Source organism: Leucoraja erinacea, chromosome 4 (genome assembly GCF_028641065.1).
Source record: "Leucoraja erinacea ecotype New England chromosome 4, Leri_hhj_1, whole genome shotgun sequence".
Taxonomy (NCBI): domain Eukaryota; kingdom Metazoa; phylum Chordata; class Chondrichthyes; order Rajiformes; family Rajidae; genus Leucoraja; species Leucoraja erinaceus.
In genome coordinates, this window is record NC_073380.1 from 51,512,484 (window position 1) to 51,530,385 (window position 17,902).

At 42.6% G+C, this 17,902-nt stretch overlaps 1 protein-coding gene across 1 annotated transcript; it reads left to right on the plus strand.

Annotated features, from left to right (window-relative positions):
* The first annotated feature begins 6,206 nt into the window (after window positions 1–6,206).
* LOC129696373 (E3 ubiquitin-protein ligase RNF31-like) lies at window positions 6,207–17,786 on the plus strand. Its single transcript, XM_055634223.1, has 9 exons — window positions 6,207–6,462; window positions 7,023–7,112; window positions 7,570–7,684; window positions 8,783–8,901; window positions 9,867–9,980; window positions 10,528–10,585; window positions 11,833–11,929; window positions 12,628–12,796; window positions 15,085–17,786. Exons 1-9 carry the CDS (start codon window positions 6,430–6,432, stop codon window positions 15,148–15,150), a joined length of 861 nt encoding a protein of 286 aa, XP_055490198.1. The 5' UTR covers window positions 6,207–6,429; the 3' UTR covers window positions 15,151–17,786.
* Window positions 17,787–17,902: the final 116 nt, after the last annotated feature.

Genomic DNA, 17,902 nt, shown 5'->3' on the forward strand with positions numbered 1-17,902 from the left:
AGTCTTGAGATACATTGCTGAAGGGACTGGTTTCCAGAGGGCTAGTATTTGGACATTGTGGTTTAACCCGAAATAGACACAAAATGCAGCATCTCTGGATAGAAGGAATGGGTGAAGTTTCGGGTTGAGATCTCAGTATTAAATGGCCTACCCCTTTTTCTTATACTGTGACCCCTGGTTCTGGACTGTCCAACATCGAGCATTTTTTTCCTGCATCTAGCCTGTCTAATCCCATAAGAATTCTATATGTTTCTATAAGATCCCTCTCATCCTTCTAAATTCCAGTGAATACTAGACTAAGTGGGACCCTTTGGGTCCCAGCATCACACGGGAGGGCTGGTCCCCCAACGCAATATTCCACCTCTCCACCAATTCCATTATTGAGGGCCAGTGGGTGGGGGGGGCTTTCTGGAGCACTAGTATGGGCGTTGAGAGCTGAAGGGACTGGTTTCCAGAGGGCTAGTATGGACATTGTGGGTCGAATGGATTCTTGGCCTGGCGTCTCAGTCACACAAGCCTGTTATGCTGGCAGCTCACTCACTCACAGCTGGTAGGCTGGTAGTTGACTCACGGCTATTCCTTGAAATTCCATTTCAAGCAGGGTGCAAGGCCACCAAATTCAAGCTCCATTTCTTGACCTCACTATCTCCATCGCAGACCCAGATAGACTTCTGACCGACATCCACTATAAACCCACTGACTCCCATGGCTATCTAGACTACACTTCTTCCCACCCTACTTTCTGTAAGGACTCCATCCCCTACTCCCAATCTGTCCATGCCGCATCTGCAGGATGAGGTGTTTCACACCAGGGCATCGGAAATGTCCTCATTCTTCAGGGAACGGGTGTTCCCCTCCTCTACCATAGATGAGGTTTGCATCAGGGTCTCTTCAAAACCCCATAACACTGCTCTCCCCATCCCCCCCCTCGTAACAAGGGCAGAGTTCCCAAAGTCGTCACCTTTCACCCCACCAGCCGTCACATACAACAAATAGTCCTCCGCCATTTTTGCCACCTCCAAAGTGACCCCACCACTCGCCACATCTTCCCATCCCCCCCCTGTCTGCTTTCTGCAAAGGCCGCTCCCTCCGTAACTCCCTGGTCAATTCTTCCCTTCCCTCCCGCACCACCCCCTCTCCGGGCACTTTCCCTTGCAACTTGTCGCTTTACCTCCTACCTCAACTCCATTCAAGGACCCAAGCAGTCTTTCCAGGTGCGACAGAGGTTCACCTGCACCTCCTCCAACCTCGTCTATTGCATCCGCTGGTCTAGATATCAGCTGATCTACATCGGTGAGACCAAGCGTAGGCTTGGCAATCGTTTCGCCGAACACCTCCGCACGGTCAGCATTACCAGCCTGATCTCCTGGTGGCTCAGCACTTCAACTCCCCCTCCCATTCCGAATCTGACCTTTCTGTCCTGGGCCTCCTCTATGGCCAGAGTGAGCACCACCGGAAATTGGAGGAGCAGCACCTCATATTCCGCTTGGGCAGTTTGCACCCTAGCAGCATAAACATTGACTTCTCCAATTTCCGGTAGCCCTTGCTGTCTCCTCCCCTTCTCAGCTCTCCTTCAGCCCTTGGGCTCCTCTTCCTTTCTTCTTTCTACATCAGTCTGAAGAAGGGTTTCGGCCCGAAGCGTTGCCTATTTCCTTCGCTCCATAGATGCCGCGTTTCTCCAGCACTTTTGTCTCCACCAAATTCAATTGCAGTTTCTTACCACTTCAAGCAGGGTGCAAGGCCACTAAAGACAGCGAGTCATGACCTCTCCCTCCTGCATCTTGCAGAGACTGAGCCACGCCCGCAATTCTGGGTATTATAGTCCCTCCCCTCCCACCACAAGGGGCGTGGCCTTCATGGCGTGATTGACAGGAGAGAGAATCTCAACATTTTTTAAACACTAATAACTCTTATTTTTCATTGATCGGGAAAAATCCTTGGCTCCTGTTGAGCGGTGGGGAACTGAGTAAGATGGCCAAAAATCACAGCCGTACATGGTAGCGTTTTTTCTAAAATCAATATAAAGCGCAAACAGGAAGTGGTCAAGATTAGACATTTAATTATATAGAAGGCAAGGCAGCTTTAATTAAGCAAGGCAACTTTATTTAGGCAAGCCAACTTTAATTGGACAAGGCAACTTTAATTAGGCAACACAGCTTTAGCATTTCCAAACCAAAGAGAACACAGCTTTAGCATTTCCAAACCAACGGCAACACAGCTTTAGCATCTCGAAACCAAAGGCAACACAGCTTTAGCATTTCCAAACCAACGGCAACACAGCTTTAGCATTTCCAAACTATATTTTCAAACCACATTAAGGGCACTGACAGGTCACAGTTTAGTAGACACAGGTTCAGTGTTTTTCACAGGTCAGACTGAGAGACGTGACCCTCTAGCTCCCCCATCTTGCAGAGACTGATTGAGGCACTCAACACTTCCAGGTTTTATAGTCCCTCTGGAAGGGGCTTCAGGAGAGAGAATCTCAACATTTTTTAAACATTAATAACTTTTATTTTTCATCAATGGGAAAAATCCACTTGTCCTGCACAGTGGAGGGGATAGTTGACAGTCAGATGGCCATAAATCACAGCCGTAAGTGGCAGTGTTTTTTCTAAAATCAATATACTGAACAACAGGAAGTGGGTCAAGATCAGACTTTTAGTAATATAGATAAGCCCAGTTAATCCATTCTTTCATTGTTTGTCAGTATCGGCATCCCGGGAATTAACCTGATGAACCTACGCTGCACTCCCTCAATAGCAAGAATGTCGTTCCTCAAATTAGGAGACCAAAACTACACACAATACTCCGTGTGTGGTCTCACCAGAGCCCTGTACGGCCTCCTTGCTCCTATACTCAAATCCTCTGGCTATGAAGGCCAACATGCCTTTATCTTTCTTCACTGCCTGCCCTGCCTGCATACTTACTTTCAGTGACTGATGTACAAGGGCACCCAAGTCTTGTTGCACCTCCCCTTTTCCTAATCTGACACCATTCCTATATTAATCTGCTTGACCCTAGATTGTAAAATAGATCTAGTGCATGAGTGATTGTTGGTCAGCATGGACTCAGTCGACCAAAAAGCTCGTCTTCATGCTGTACCCCTAAACTAAACTAAACTACTCAGAATTCCAAGAAAAACTGCAGGCAGGGATTGACATTCATTTCCATCTATCAATGATGTTTAGGAAATTCAGTCACTGTGATTAGAATGAGTCATCTAATAATTACTGAACTCATGCTTACAAGATACCGCCCGACCCTGGCGACTATTTACATCTAATATTACAATCGCCCCATGCTCTTAAATCTCTACTCTCATTGAACCATCCCTCCAGAATATCTAAGATAGACACAAAATGCTGCAGTAACTCAGCGGGATAGGCAGCATCATTGGAGAGAAGGAATGGGCGATGTTTCAGGCTGAGACCCTTCTTCAGACTGAGAGAGGGGAGAGGGAGACATAGAGATATGGAAGGGTAAGGTGTGAAAACACAGATCAAAGGGGACAATGGTCAAGGATATGTGGAATGGTACATTTTGTCAGCTGTGTTTTCACACGTAACGCTTCCATATCGCTTTGCCTCCTTTTCCCCTCACTCTCAGTCTGCGCTCTCATTCAGCTGCTAGTCCTGCCCATCACTCAATGATGTTGTGATGATTGCAATAATATAATCTCGGAATGTATTTTTCCCAGATTTTGTAATTCTAACCTGAATGTCCATGAAATTAAAGTACTCTGTGATATCTTCTTTGTGTTTTGGGCTTTTCAAATTTGGGGCACCTGCACTGTATTGTGGCTTCAAGAAACCACATTGACAATACTTTGCCCAATTCCTTTATGTACTGATGTGGACATTCAGGTTAAATATCTTCATTTGAATTGCAATTTCACATAAGAACGAACTGAATGAGAGCTACAGTGAGGGGAAAAGGGTCAAATTGTGAGCAACCTTGAAAAAAGCTAACAAAAAAAAAATCTTGACCAAGATTTTAATTTATGTCTCAGCTGAAAAAGTAATAACCTATCCCGCTGAGTTACTGCAGCAACATTTAGAATTTTAAGATAAATGTAACCAAACCACAGCAAGATCTGAAAGTAATAGGTTTATTGTAATATGGAACTAACTTTCTCCATATAATAACCATATAACAATTACAGCACGGAAACAGGCCATCTCGGCCCTACAAGTCTGTGCCGAACAACTTTTTTTCCATTAGTCCCACCTGCCTGCACTCATACCATAACCCTCCATTCCCTTATCATCCATTTGCCTATCCCTTTCCATGTAAGACAGCTAAAGCACAGTGTATGGTAACTCTTTTAAAAGAAACCATAGAAACACTGGAAGCTCAAAACTCTAGTGTGCAGGAGGAGGCCATTCGTCTCCCTCTCCCCCCTTCGAGCCATGAAACTCCGCCATCTCATTGATTAGGATCATGGCTGATCGTCCCCAAGATATGAAACAATAGTTAGATACGACCATGTCTTCACCCCTGCCTTCCTTCTCCCATATCCCTTGTTACACCACTAGATTATACCCTAGAGCTCTATCTTGAGGGCAACTCTCTCTTAAATCCATCCAGATTTTGATTTGGCCTCTGTGGAAACACAAATTGGGGGAATTCCATAAATTCACAACTCTCTGGGTGAATGAAACATGTTTTTTCTCAAATCAGCCTTAAAGTGACCTTAATTTATTCAGATATTTGTGTATTTTTTCTATAATTAAAAAAGGCATTGCCATTAAAGTGATTAATAAGCTCTTATTGGTTTTAATGGCAGTGGAGCTGGTTTAAATGACCTCCCCTTTATTCTAAGACTGTGGCCCCTGGTTCTGGACTCGCCCAACGTTGGGAACATTTTCCTGCATCTAGCTTGTCCAGTCCTTTTATAATTTTATATGTTAAAAGAGGGGGGGAGAAGGGGGGAAAAGGAGTGGAGGCAAACTTTAAGACGCCAGAGATACACGGCTGTGAAGCTGGGCGGACATTTAACATTACCGGTCGGTTATCCTTGGTTCTGAAAACTACTGCTTATGTTTTTTTTCCCAATGAGCCAATGAAATTCAGCAGTCAGCACCGGCTACAACCTTCGAGAACCTTCGACCTCCTGGCAACCCACATTTCTTTAAACATACTGTAAATTATTTAATAGATCATTCAGATTATTACTAGGTATTTAAAACTTCAAAACAGTTTGTTAAATCAAAAAGAAAATCTTTCTAGCTGAGGGATGAAGGAAAATGTGATTAGACAATAGGTGCAGGAGTAGGCCATTTGGCCCTCGAGCCAGCATTGTCATTCACTGTGATTGTGGCTGATCATCCACAATCAGTACCCCGTTCCTGCCTTCTCCCCATATCCCTTGATTCCGCTATCTTTAAGAGCTCTATCAAAGTCTCTCTTGAAAGCATCCAGAAAATTGGCCTCCTCTACCTTCTGAGGCAGAGAATTCCACAGATTCACAACTCTATGGGTGAAAAAGTTTTCCCTCATCTCCGTTCGAAATGGCCAACCCTTTATTTTTAAACTGTGGCCCCAGGTTGTGGACTCCCCCAATATTGGGAACGTTTCTTGCCTCTAGCGTGTCCAATCCCTTAATAATCTTATATGTTTCAATATGACTGCCTCTCATCCTTCTAAATTCCAGTGTATACAAGCCCAGTTACTCCATTCTTTCACCATATGACACAGGGAATTAACCTTGTGAACCTACGCAGCACTCCCTCAATAGCCAGAATGTCCTTCCTCAAATTTGGAGACCAAAATGAAGTGTTGCTGTTCTACCAAACTAAAGGATTGATGTTATAGAGTCATAGAGGCCCAACTTGCCCACATCGGTCAACAAGCCCCAGCTACACGAGTCCCACCTGCCCATGTTTGGCCCATAGCCCTTGAAACTAATCCCTCCAATTTTGGCCATTTAATTCTCTGACTTTAATAATTAAGTCTTCATTCAATTTATCTTTTTTTTGTTGTTGTTTTTTGCTATGTTTATTTTATTAGAAGTTAATACAGTATAAAAGAGTACAGTAGAACCTAATGTTAGGTGCCAACTATGTCATACCGTAATCCATTCTATGTACAACCTCTAGTTTTATGTATCAAAGACTTTCCAGTTATGGTTTGAAGTGTGTATTAAAAAAAACAAGTTTGGTCTTTATTTAGAAGTTATAATTATTCCAAATATAATCCATTCCGTTTTGGGTTCTATTCTTGACTTGAAAAGCTTTGTAAATATATCACTCCAAAATGTATTCAACTTTGTACATCCTACAAATGAATGTGTTAAGTCTCCATCAATGTATCTTTTAATACTAAATTGTTGACTTAGAATATCTGTACTTCTTTAACAAATAGATTCGCCACTATCTGGATGGAAAAACTCATGAACTGTTTCAAAGAAAACTACGGGACCGAACGCTAATGGAAATGGAAAACTTCAGATGGTGTGCCCATGTAAGAGTTTCTTGCGGTTATCTTAATTCTACGGGGAAACAAAATAGAGGCCAATATTTTAGCAACCATTCATGTCTTACACTGTTAGAGTTTCAGTTTTTTTCTAACAATGTCTTACCAGAAGCTGGGGAGAGCAAGGCAATGGAAAAATTCAAAACTGAGATTGACAGACTTAATTTAGTTTAGAGATACGTCGTGGAAACTGGCCCTTCAACCCACTAAATCCATGCCGACCAGCGTTCCCTCCGCATGAGCATTAGTCTACACACTAGGGACAATTTACCAAAGCCAATTAATCGACAAACCTTTGGACGTCTTTGGAGTGTGGCAGGAAACCGGAGCACCCGGAGAAAACCCATGCAGTCACGGGGAGAATGCACAAACAGCACCCATAATCCAGTCTCTGGCGCTGTAAGGCTGCGCCTCCATGATGTCCTAATTCAGCAATCAACAAAACAGATAGATAAAGCTAAGATGTAGACACAAGGAACTGCAGGTGCTGGAATCTTGCGTAGAACACTCAGTGTTGGACTATCTAAATATGATACTGTTTCTTTCAGTGTTCCTTCGGGCTATTGCACGACTTTGATCGGCTGAGGGTGGATTGTCCTTCTTGTAATAAAAGCACATGCTTCCAGTGTAAGATTCCTGTAAGTATTCTTTATGGAATGCCCTTTGGTCTTTCCATTTAATTTATCCACACCACACACGTTGACTGTTGAAAGGCCTGGATGGAGTGAATGGGGAGAGGAAGTTTGCACTAGTGAGAGAGTCTAGGACCAGAGGTCACAGCATCCAAATAAAAGGACGTACCTGTAGAAAGGAGATGAGGAATTTATTTAATCAGAGGATGGTAAATCTGTGGAATTCATTGCCACAGATGGCTGTGGAGGCCAAGTCAATGGATATTTTACGGCGGAAATTGAAAGATGATTAGTCCGGGTTTCAGGGGTTATGGGGAGATGGGGAGAAGGCAGGAGAATGGGGTTGAGAGGGAAAGATGGATCAGCCATGATTGAATTGATGGGCTGAATGGCCTAATCCTGCTCCTATAACTTCTGAACGTGTGAAACTATCAAGCAAACCTACCTCGCCTTCTTTCCACAGTGGGAGCCGCAGCATGAAGGAATCAGCTGTGAACAGTTCAAGGAGTGGAAGCAACAAAATAACCCTGAGTATCAGGCTAGGGCACTGGACAGCTACCTCAAGCAGAATGGAATAGGTAACTAGTTGCACTTAACAGCAGCTGCTGACTCTAGGCCAACTAAATCTTTTTAGTGTCCTGTAATGTATTGCCTGTTACTCCTGGAGTCATAGAGAGATACAGTGTGGAAATAGGCACTTCAGCCCAACTTGCTCACACCGGCCAACATGTCCCAGCTACACTAGTCCCATCTGCCTGCGTTTGGTCCATATCCCTCCAAACCTGTCCTATCCATGTACCTGTCTTAACAGTTTCTTAAATGTTGGGATAGTCCCAGCCTCAACTACCTCCTCTGGCAGCTTGTCCATACACCCACCACCCTATGTGATTTCAGTGATATAGAGGACAAACAGTAACGGGCCCAGCACCGAACCCTGAGGCACACCACTAGCCACTGGCCTCCAGTCCGAGAAGCAACCATCACCCTCTGCTTCCTTCCATGAAGCAAATTTTCTATCCATTGAGCTATCTCTCCTTGGATCCCATGTGATCTAACCTTCCAGAGCAGCCTACCATGCAGAACATTGTTGAATACCTGTCGTACCTATGTGTGGCTTGATCATGCATTATATTGGATAGCACGGAAACAACAGCTTTCCACTGTACCTTGGCACACATGACATTACCAATAAACCAATACCAATGCACACATTTTGGGCACACTTGTGGCTCAAAATTGTGCTTCCACTATCACCAGGCGGCACGGTGGCACAGCGGTGGAATCTGCAATTCTTTCCACATTTGGCTCCTCATGCCTGCCCTGCCCTCTCTGAAATTATATTACAGCTGATCAAGTTTGTATCTCAATCATCTCCCTGCAAGAATCTTTCACTCTTCCCCATCTCTTACTGATCAAGTATTCATCCACCTCAGCATTAAAAACATTCAAGGTTTCTGCTTCCACCACCTTTAGAGCAAGCAAGTTCCTCAGACCCACAATCTTCTGAGAGAGAGCGAGAGAGAGAGGAAAAAAAAAATCACATTGGTGACCCATTAATTTTTAAACAGAAGCTCTTTATTTAATGTCATGTAATATCTAAATTGTACACGTTTATTATTTTGTAGCCTGCTATATGTTTGTGTTCTCCTACATTGAACATTTTGTGTTTCCTTCAGAGTGCCCTAATTGCACAGCTCAATTTGACTTGGCGAGAGGAGGTTGTATGCATTTTAATTGCCAGGAATGTCAACATCAGTTCTGTGGTGGCTGCAGGAGACCATTTAAGTTAGGATCGGTAAGGTGCTGCTGTTTCCGGATCTTGTATTTAATATACCTTGTATTTTTAATCTAAATCTTGTGTTTATCTATATCTCATTTTCTTTGGGTGACACAGTGGCACAGTTGGTAGAGCTGCTGCCTCACAGCACCAGAGACCTGGGTTTGATCCTGAGATCGGGTGCTGTCTGTTTGGAGTTAGCACGTCCCAAAGGCGTGTGGGTTTAGGTTAGTTGGCTGCTGTAAATTGTCCGAGTGTGCGAGTGTGTAAAGTATGAATGCAACAGTCGAACCACATAGAACTAGTGTGGTCAGCTTGGACTTGGTGGGACGTAGGGCCTGTTTCCTCATTGTATCTCGAAATATTAAATACGTAGATTATCAGAATGATGTGACGATATTTTGAATGCTTTTCACGGTGGCACAGCGGTAGAGTTGCTGCCTTACAGCGCCATAACCCAGGTTCGATCCTGAACTTGTGTGCTGTCTACGGAGTTTGTATGTTCTCCCCGTGATTGGTTATTTCCTACTAACCAATTGTAGTGCTTGTTAGTAGTTGCTCCGCATAATATGCGATTTATATTCCCAAGCGCTTGCTTACGTGATTCAGTCTGAGTAGCTGTTAGGTACTGTAGCATTCTGCAGACCAATGCTGTGAGTGGACTTTAATAAATATGTGTGTATTTTGATGTGTGTACGACTCCACTCATTACACTATTCTGTTAGATAGGATACTAATCTATCCTATGCACACTTACAAACGGCATATGTAAGCATAGTACTCTGTAAATAATATAATAAACAAAGGAAAAAAACATATATATTACACATTATATGTGTAATCACAAATATACATAGATATAGATCAAATATAAACACATAACTAGGATATGATAGTGTTAGTGACCAATGCAGACTCAGTGGGCCAAAGGGCCTGTTTCCATACTGTATCTCTAAACTAAACTAAACTTTTGATCACAACAGGCTTGTTCATTTATGGAGAACTGCGTTACAAAGGGTTTGCATGCTCACCATCCGCGGAACTGTTTCTATTACCTCAGAGACTGGAGTGTGGAACGGATGAAGCAGCTGTTAACTGTGAGTCATGTTTAATAACTGGACTCTACTCTTCCTAATGCAATATAAACACATTTAAAGTAAATGTGTAAAATGTCCTAAATTTACAGGGGGTGGTGAATCTGTGGAATTCTCGGCCATGGAGGCCAAGTCAATGGATATTTTTAAGGCAGAGATAGATAGATTCTTGATTAGAGCGGGTGTTAGGGGTTAGGGGGAGAAGGCAGGAGAATGGGTTTAGGAGAGAGAGATAGATCAGCTACGATTTAATGGCGGAGTAAACTTGATGGGCCGAATGGCCTAATTCTGCTCTTATCACTTATGAACATGATTAATTAAGTCAAAGGGGAAGGAAACGTGATGGACTGGACAGTGTTCACAACTTTCTGCAGTCTTCTTCGCTCCTGGGTATTCAAGTTGCCAAACCAAGCCATGATGCAGCAAGTTAATATCGAGTTATCTGCCCCCTGTAGTTATCAGCATACTCTGGAGTTCTTCTGTTAATAATACAACAACAATTGTCTTTCTTTTGCTACTTTCTTAATGTATGTGATTTATTTTCTTTCAGATGGGACCTGTTCCCTTGACTGAGTTCATAGCAGATACCAACCATGGGCAAGTGGAAGGTAAAAAATATTACTTTTTAATAATAGGAATGAAATGTGTTGGAGTGAAGTTTGCATGAACACATGTGAACCATTAACATGGTCCTTTGACATTCCTCTCCTATAGAATTACATCTAGATCAGCATAGATCATTGTTTGAAATATGCATACATTCTTTCATCACATATCAGGTGCAGAATATAAAAAAAACATGCATTCGAGAGAAGTGAACGGTGTTAAATTTAAGTTATGGCTCTCAATCCTAGAAGCAGCTCTTTAGTGTATTTTTAACCCCGGAATTTAAGAACGACATAGAAAGAGGAAGTATCAGTTTTTGTCAAAACATATTTCCATGCATTCCATCTGATTTAGCAAGCCATTTCTTGCTTTGCTATCTTGTTGATCAATCCTAATATCCCACCAATTTTACTTGTAAACTATTCTCCTCACAATCCCAGTGGCACAGCGGTAGAGTTGCTGCCTTACAGCGTCAAAGACCCAGGTTCGATCCTGACAGTGGATACTTTCTCTAGGGAGTTTATACGTTCTCCCTGGGACCACATAGGTTTTCTTCGGGTACCCTGGTTTCCTCCCACACTCCAAAGATGCCCAGGTTAATTAGCTTCTGTAAAATTGTAAATTGTCCCTAGGATGTAGGATAGTGCTAGTGTACAGGGTGATCGCTGGTCGGCACGGACTTGGACCGAAGGGTCTGTTTCCATGCTGCATCTCGCAAGTCTAAAATCCCATCAATTCTACCACTCTCTTATGTTACCTAGAGCATCTGAATCTACATGTAAACATATGAATGTTTACAATTAAAAAATGTAAAATTAACTTATTAAGATTAGTTATGCTTATGACTTACTGACTATTTTTTTTAAGAGTCAGTAAGTCATAAGCACAAGAACAGGTCCTTCAACCCAACTCGTCCTTGCCGACCAAGATGCCCCATCTAAGCTAGTCCCATTTGCCTGCATTTGGTCCATATGCCTTTAAACCATTCCTATCCATGTACCTGTCAGAGTGTCTTTTACAGGTTGTTATTATACCTGCTTCAACTACCTTCTCTGGCAGCTCCTTCCACATACCCACCACCTTCTGAGTGGAAAAGTTGTCCCTCAAGTTTATATTAAACCTTTCCCCTCTCACCTTAAACCTGTGTCCTCAAGTTCTTGATTGCGCTACCCTGGTAAAAGATATTTTCTTTAAATATCTTTGTGAGTGTATTACAAAACCTCTTTGTGGTAAACATTTGTTTTTACAGGTAAATGTAAAGTCATGGAGCAGAGAGAATCCTTGCAATATCTAAAGGATGAGCAGTGTGGACAATCTTCAGTTAAAGGCTACTCAGGCATCTGCAAGTACGTGAAGTGGTGCTTCTCAGAACATGAGTTTGTTAAACATGTTGGCGTGGCAATTATACGAAACCTAGAAATTTCTGTTGAATGGGCACTGTCAGAAAACCAATTCTATTCTCGACACACAGCAGCAAAATTCTGTAGCCCACCATGCCTAAAGGAGTCCGGTGTAGAACGCACAAAAGTGTACAAGCCAGCGGCTTGGGTTCTTGGAGTGGAGAATGGGAAAATATTAATCATGAGGTAGTAACTCAAGACGTAGGAGGAAGGGTGAGAGTGTCATTCAGAAGAAAGTCAATTTTAAGGTTATTACTGTACTATACTTTAGAGATACAGCACGACAGCACGGAAACAGGGCGTTCACCACCCAGCCCAGCCCACCCCACCCCACAGTCAGAAAATCCATTCAGCTATACTAATCTATTGAATGCTATTGAAAACCAGTTTTTACAACAATTTCTATTACAATTATTACAACTGTTTCCGCTTTAATTCCTTCTCTCCTGTTTAAATGGCGACTTTGTTTTTTTAATAAAAGCACTGAGGTGTCTATATTGCCACTGTTATCATTGTCTCAGCCTTCAAATACCCTGGTATTTAAAATTACTGCTGTTCAAATTTAACAAATGCTTGTATGAAGATTTATTAGCAATTGTATACAAAGACTTTTATTTGACAGGACTCCCTCATCTTTATTTCAGTATCCATTTGAAACAGCACTTGGTTGAACTTATAAATACAAATAATTTGGATCCAGCTGTACTGTACAGCAAGGTGGACATATTAATGGAACTCCAGCGCTGGAATATTTCTGTTCCTAATAAACACCTTAGTGAATCAGAAGATCAATTTATAGGAAGATTAAGACATGTAAGTTAACAAAGATTTAACAAAAATACCCGGTTGCACTATTTATCAAAATGTTAACTTAAGGGCCTGTCCCACTTGGAAGTCATTTGCGCGTCACGATGGCGCGAAGATCCTGGGGCGCCACGTGCGACCGTGCGTCACTGCCTATGTCACCATGCATCATGCGCACCATGCGAGCATCACGTGCGTCACGACACCCATGTGGGACAGACCCTTCATCCAAATTTGCATCAGCCAATGTACGTTGGAACATGGTTAAAGACCACCCTCACCCCGACGTCTGATTATAGAAGACACGATGGAAACATGTCGAATAGTTTAGTTTAGAGATACAGCATGGAAACAGGCCCTTCGGCCCAGCGACTCCGCGCCAACCAGCGATCCCCGCACATTATCACTATCCTACATACACTAGGCACAATTTACACATATGCCAAGCCTACACATATGTCTACATACCTATACGTCTTTGGAGTGTGGGAGGATTCGAAGGTTCAATACATACCTATTAGGGCGGAAAGGTTGTGCAGCAGTAGAGTTGCTATCTTACAGCGCTTGCAGCACCAGAGATTCGATCCGACTACGGGTGCTGTCTGTACGGAGATTATACATTCTCCTGCATGGGTTTTTTCCGAGATCTTTAGTTTCCTCCCACATTGCAAAGACGTACACGTTTGCAGGTTAATTGGCTTGGGTTTGTATACTTGGTATAAGTGCAAATTGGCCCTAGTATGTGTGGGCCTGTGTTAATGTGCGGCCATCGCTGGTTGGTGCGGACTCGGTGGGCCGAAGGGCCTGTTTCCCCGCTGTATCTATAAACTAAAAAGAAGCTTGCCTGATATTTAGTTCTTCCTACAAACTGTGTAAAACATGAAGTGCTGGAGTAACTCAACTAGTCAAGCTTCAGACTGATTTGGTGCAGTTTGGTGATTTGGTACATCCTATCTGTTTGCTTTGTTGTCACCCCCCCTAGCTAACAATGGTCTATTCCACATTTTCCTAGATCCTCATCTCTTTTGATCTCTTACACTTCCTTATCTCTGTAACTCACTTTCCCCTAACGTTCAGTCCAAAGAAGGGTCTCAACCCAAAATGTCACCGATTCCTTCCATCCAGAGTTGCTGCCTGTCCCACTGAGTTACTCCAGCATTTTGTGTCAATCTTTGGTGCACCAGACATTGACAGTTTAAGCAGAGAGGCTGACAAAATAGTCATAAATACTGACATAAATTAAGCTTTAAGGAGCCTGGGCTTATTATTTACTATGTGTACATTAAAAACAATCTTAAGCGAGTCTCATTTGCCAGTACTTGACCCAGCATAAGCTCGTCGCATTTAACCTAAGATCGCCTAAGTATGGATGACATTTTAGTTCACGGGGAGAACGTACCAAACTCCGTACAGACACTGCCCGTCATTGTGATCGAACCCGGGTCTCTAGCGCTGTCTGTACCACTGCGCCACAGGTGAAAGCTTATTCTACTGCCCTCTGGTGGTGGCAACATTTACTCAGACAGGCATTGACCCTGCTTATTAAACCCAAGCTTAGGTATAGGTTTATTATTGTCACGTATCTCGGGGTAGTGAAAAGCTTTGTTTTGCATGCTATCCAATCAAATCAGATAATACTATACATAAATACAATCAAGCTAACCACAAGTACAATAGGTAGCGCAAAGGCAAAGATACAGAGTGCAGAATAATGTTCTCAGCATTGTAGCGCATCAGTTTCAAGACAAAGTCCAATGTCCGTGATGGGCTAGAGGTTTAATTTAGTTTAGAGATACAGCGCAGAAACAGGCCCTTCGGCCCACCGAGTCCGCACTGACTAGCGATCCATGCACACTAACACTGTCCTTATGGACAATTTAAATTTACACCAAGCCAATTAACCTACAAACCTTTACATCTTTGGAGTGTGGGAGGCAACCGAGGAGCCGCGAGAATTTATTTGGAATTTCTGAACATTTTCATAAATAACTTGAAATAATGCATGGAGTTTTCAGATGGCGACTTTTGACATCATGGCGTAAATCTCTATCGGAATATGTAAACATTTCACCGTTAGTGCGTCGTGTTTTCGAGGAGATGTGAAACGCAGACGAACATCACACAAATAAATACACATCCAAGATCAGAGTTTTATAAGTCTAAAGATTGAGTTTCAGGAAGAAATTTAACTAGGGTAAATCATTTATATGAGGCAGGTATTGTAATGACAGATACTGATGGTATGTGTTTTCATAACATGAAACTAACAAATATATTATGTGGTTTATTTTTAACAGAAAATAATGAAGGAGCTGAAGTTGGCTCAACAAACCATTCTCGACAAGAATTCAGGATGGCTTTGATTATCAATCAAATGTATTATGAGAAATGGAAGTACTACAGTGGACAGAAAATTCCTATGGTTGAAAATTAAAGCTTCACTGACAATGCAGGGAGGCCTGAGCTAGTTTCACATGGGCCAAGAAGGAATCAGGTTTCTTATGTGAAAATCACAACACTATATACAGATAACTATTTTGCAGTTATGCAGAGTTACACTAAGAAATGTCACTACCTGAACAAACCTTAAGGTGCACTTTCCTGCCTTAGTGGAAGGTCTTCAAGTAACATTTCGCCATGGGAACTACTCTCTCAAGTATTGGGATTGATCAGAGTCCATTTTAAATAGTAAGTGGAAGATGGGATGGAACCCACGTAATTGTGATGGATCATAAGAGATTGGAGTAGAATTAGGCCATTCGGCCCCTTCACCATTCAATTATGGCTGATCTATCTCTCCCTCCTAACCCCATTCGCCTGCCTTCTCCCTATAACCTCTGACACCCGCACTAATCAAGAATCTATCTCTGCGTTAGATATATCCACTGACTTTGCCTCCCCAGTCTTCTGTGGCAAAGAAAGTGAGGAATACAAGGGACTGCAGATGTTGGTTCACCAAAATAGGCACCTAATTCAACGTGCCCAACAGCACCTCGGGATATTTTTTTAACTCTTTGGCCAGCTCATGTGCAACAAGTAATTTGGAAGCCAAATGATATCTTGACCTTCATGGAGTAGATTTGATGGCTGGAATGTACTGCAAATATCTCAAGTCCTTACCTGTGGAACTGGACACAAACCTATCTCCTTACTCAAGTGAATGCAACAAAATATTCACCAGATTAGCATCTGATATGGTGGGATTTCCTGAGCGGAGAGATTGTGCACGCTACTTCTATGTAGGCAGCACAGTGGCGCAGCGTTGGAGTTGTTGCCTCACTGCATCAGAGACCCGGGATCGATCTTGACTGTGGGTGCTGTCTGTACGGAGTTTGTACTTTCTCACTGTGACTGTGTGGGCTTTCTCCATGATCTCGTTTCCTCTCACATTCCAAAGACGTGCAGGTTTGGGGGTTGATTGGCTCCTGTAAATTGTCCCCAGTGTGTGTGGGATAGAACTAGTGTACGGGTGATCGTTGGTCGATGCAGACTCGGTGGGCAGCAGGGTCTGGTTCCACTTTGTACATCTAAACTAAACTGAACTATCCTACACACTGAGGCCAATTTACAATTAACAGAAGCTAACTAACTGATAAACTTGTAATTGGGAGGATTTCAGAGCACGCAAAAAAAAACCCACGCAGTCACAGGGAGAATGTAAAACTCCGTACAGGCATCACCCTTAGTCAGGATCGAACCCGTGTCTCTGGCGCTTTATGGGCAGTAACTCCACTGCTGCGCCACTGTGCAGCCCCAGTGTAGTGCGTTGTACAAGTAAAGCCCAACAATTAGAAGGAGCGGCTCTTTGGCCTGGTACAGTGGGCGGTCCTAATTCAGTGATACGTATTTAATCCTGACCTCCAGTGCTGTCTGTATGGAGTTTGCATGTTGTCCCCCATGCAGTCATGAGTTTCCTCCCACATCACAAAAATAAGCAGGTGAATTGGCCACTGAATTGCCCATTGTGTGGGGATGAGGTGTGGAATTTGGGATGGGAATGTGGGGAGGAAAAAAACAGGATGAGTATAAATGGCATGCTTGCTGATCGGCATGGATTGGGCTGAAGTGCCTTTCTCTGTGCTGCATGAATCTATATCCATGGGATTTGAAGTTGTATCCTCAGAAATAATGAAATGAAAATCTACACAATCCACTTTCTAAATGAATTATCTCTGCTATGTCATTTCTTCCTGTGCACCTAACTGCATACCATTCTGATACACTTCTTGGAGTTTTATGAAATAATGTGACATTTTTGCATCGGTGTGGTGCTCAGAATTCATTCCAGACATGAGCAGGAGTTAACCCTGGCAGAGGACTGAAGATAAACTTCCATTTCTGTGTTGTATCAATTAATAAAACCAAACACTACAAAATAAGCAGCTGTGCTGCTCTTCAATCAGATGGTACTGAATTTGTGTGTATGTTTTTAATAAAGTACCACTGGACCTTTGGGAATTGTGTTTTTGATTTGAATTAGTCTTTGCTAGCTCTATTCTTAATTCTAGACCATATCTTTGAGGAATACCATGGCCTGAACTAAAGTGTATGCATCATCTGTTAATCTGGCTTGGTACATGTTGCACTAGTGTCCATTATTTACAAGTGAATAGTCATAGCACGTCCAATGATTCTTAAAAGTTGAGTACTTTCCCACCTAGATAATCCCTTTCATGTGTAAGCAACAGAAAACCACCTTTATACATGTGATTTACCTAATTTTAAAAATTGTCAAAAGTTCATGTGATCGGAGCAGAATTAGGCCATTTGGATGATCAAGTCTACTCCGCCATTTAATCATGGTTGGTCTACCTTTCCCTCTCAACCACATTCTGCCTTCTCTCCATAACCCTGGGCACTGTTACTTATCAAGAATCTATCAATCTCTGCCAAACAAATATCCAATGATGTGGCTTCCACAACCATCTGTAGCAATGAATTCCACAGATTCACCACCCTGTGACTAAAGAAATACCTTACCTCCTTCTTAAAGGTAGTCTTTGGATTCGGGTCCAAGACTCTCGCACTAGTAGAAACATCCTCTCCACATCCATTTTATCCAGGCATTTTACTATTCAGTAAGTTTCAATGAGTACCCCTCATCCTTCTAAACTA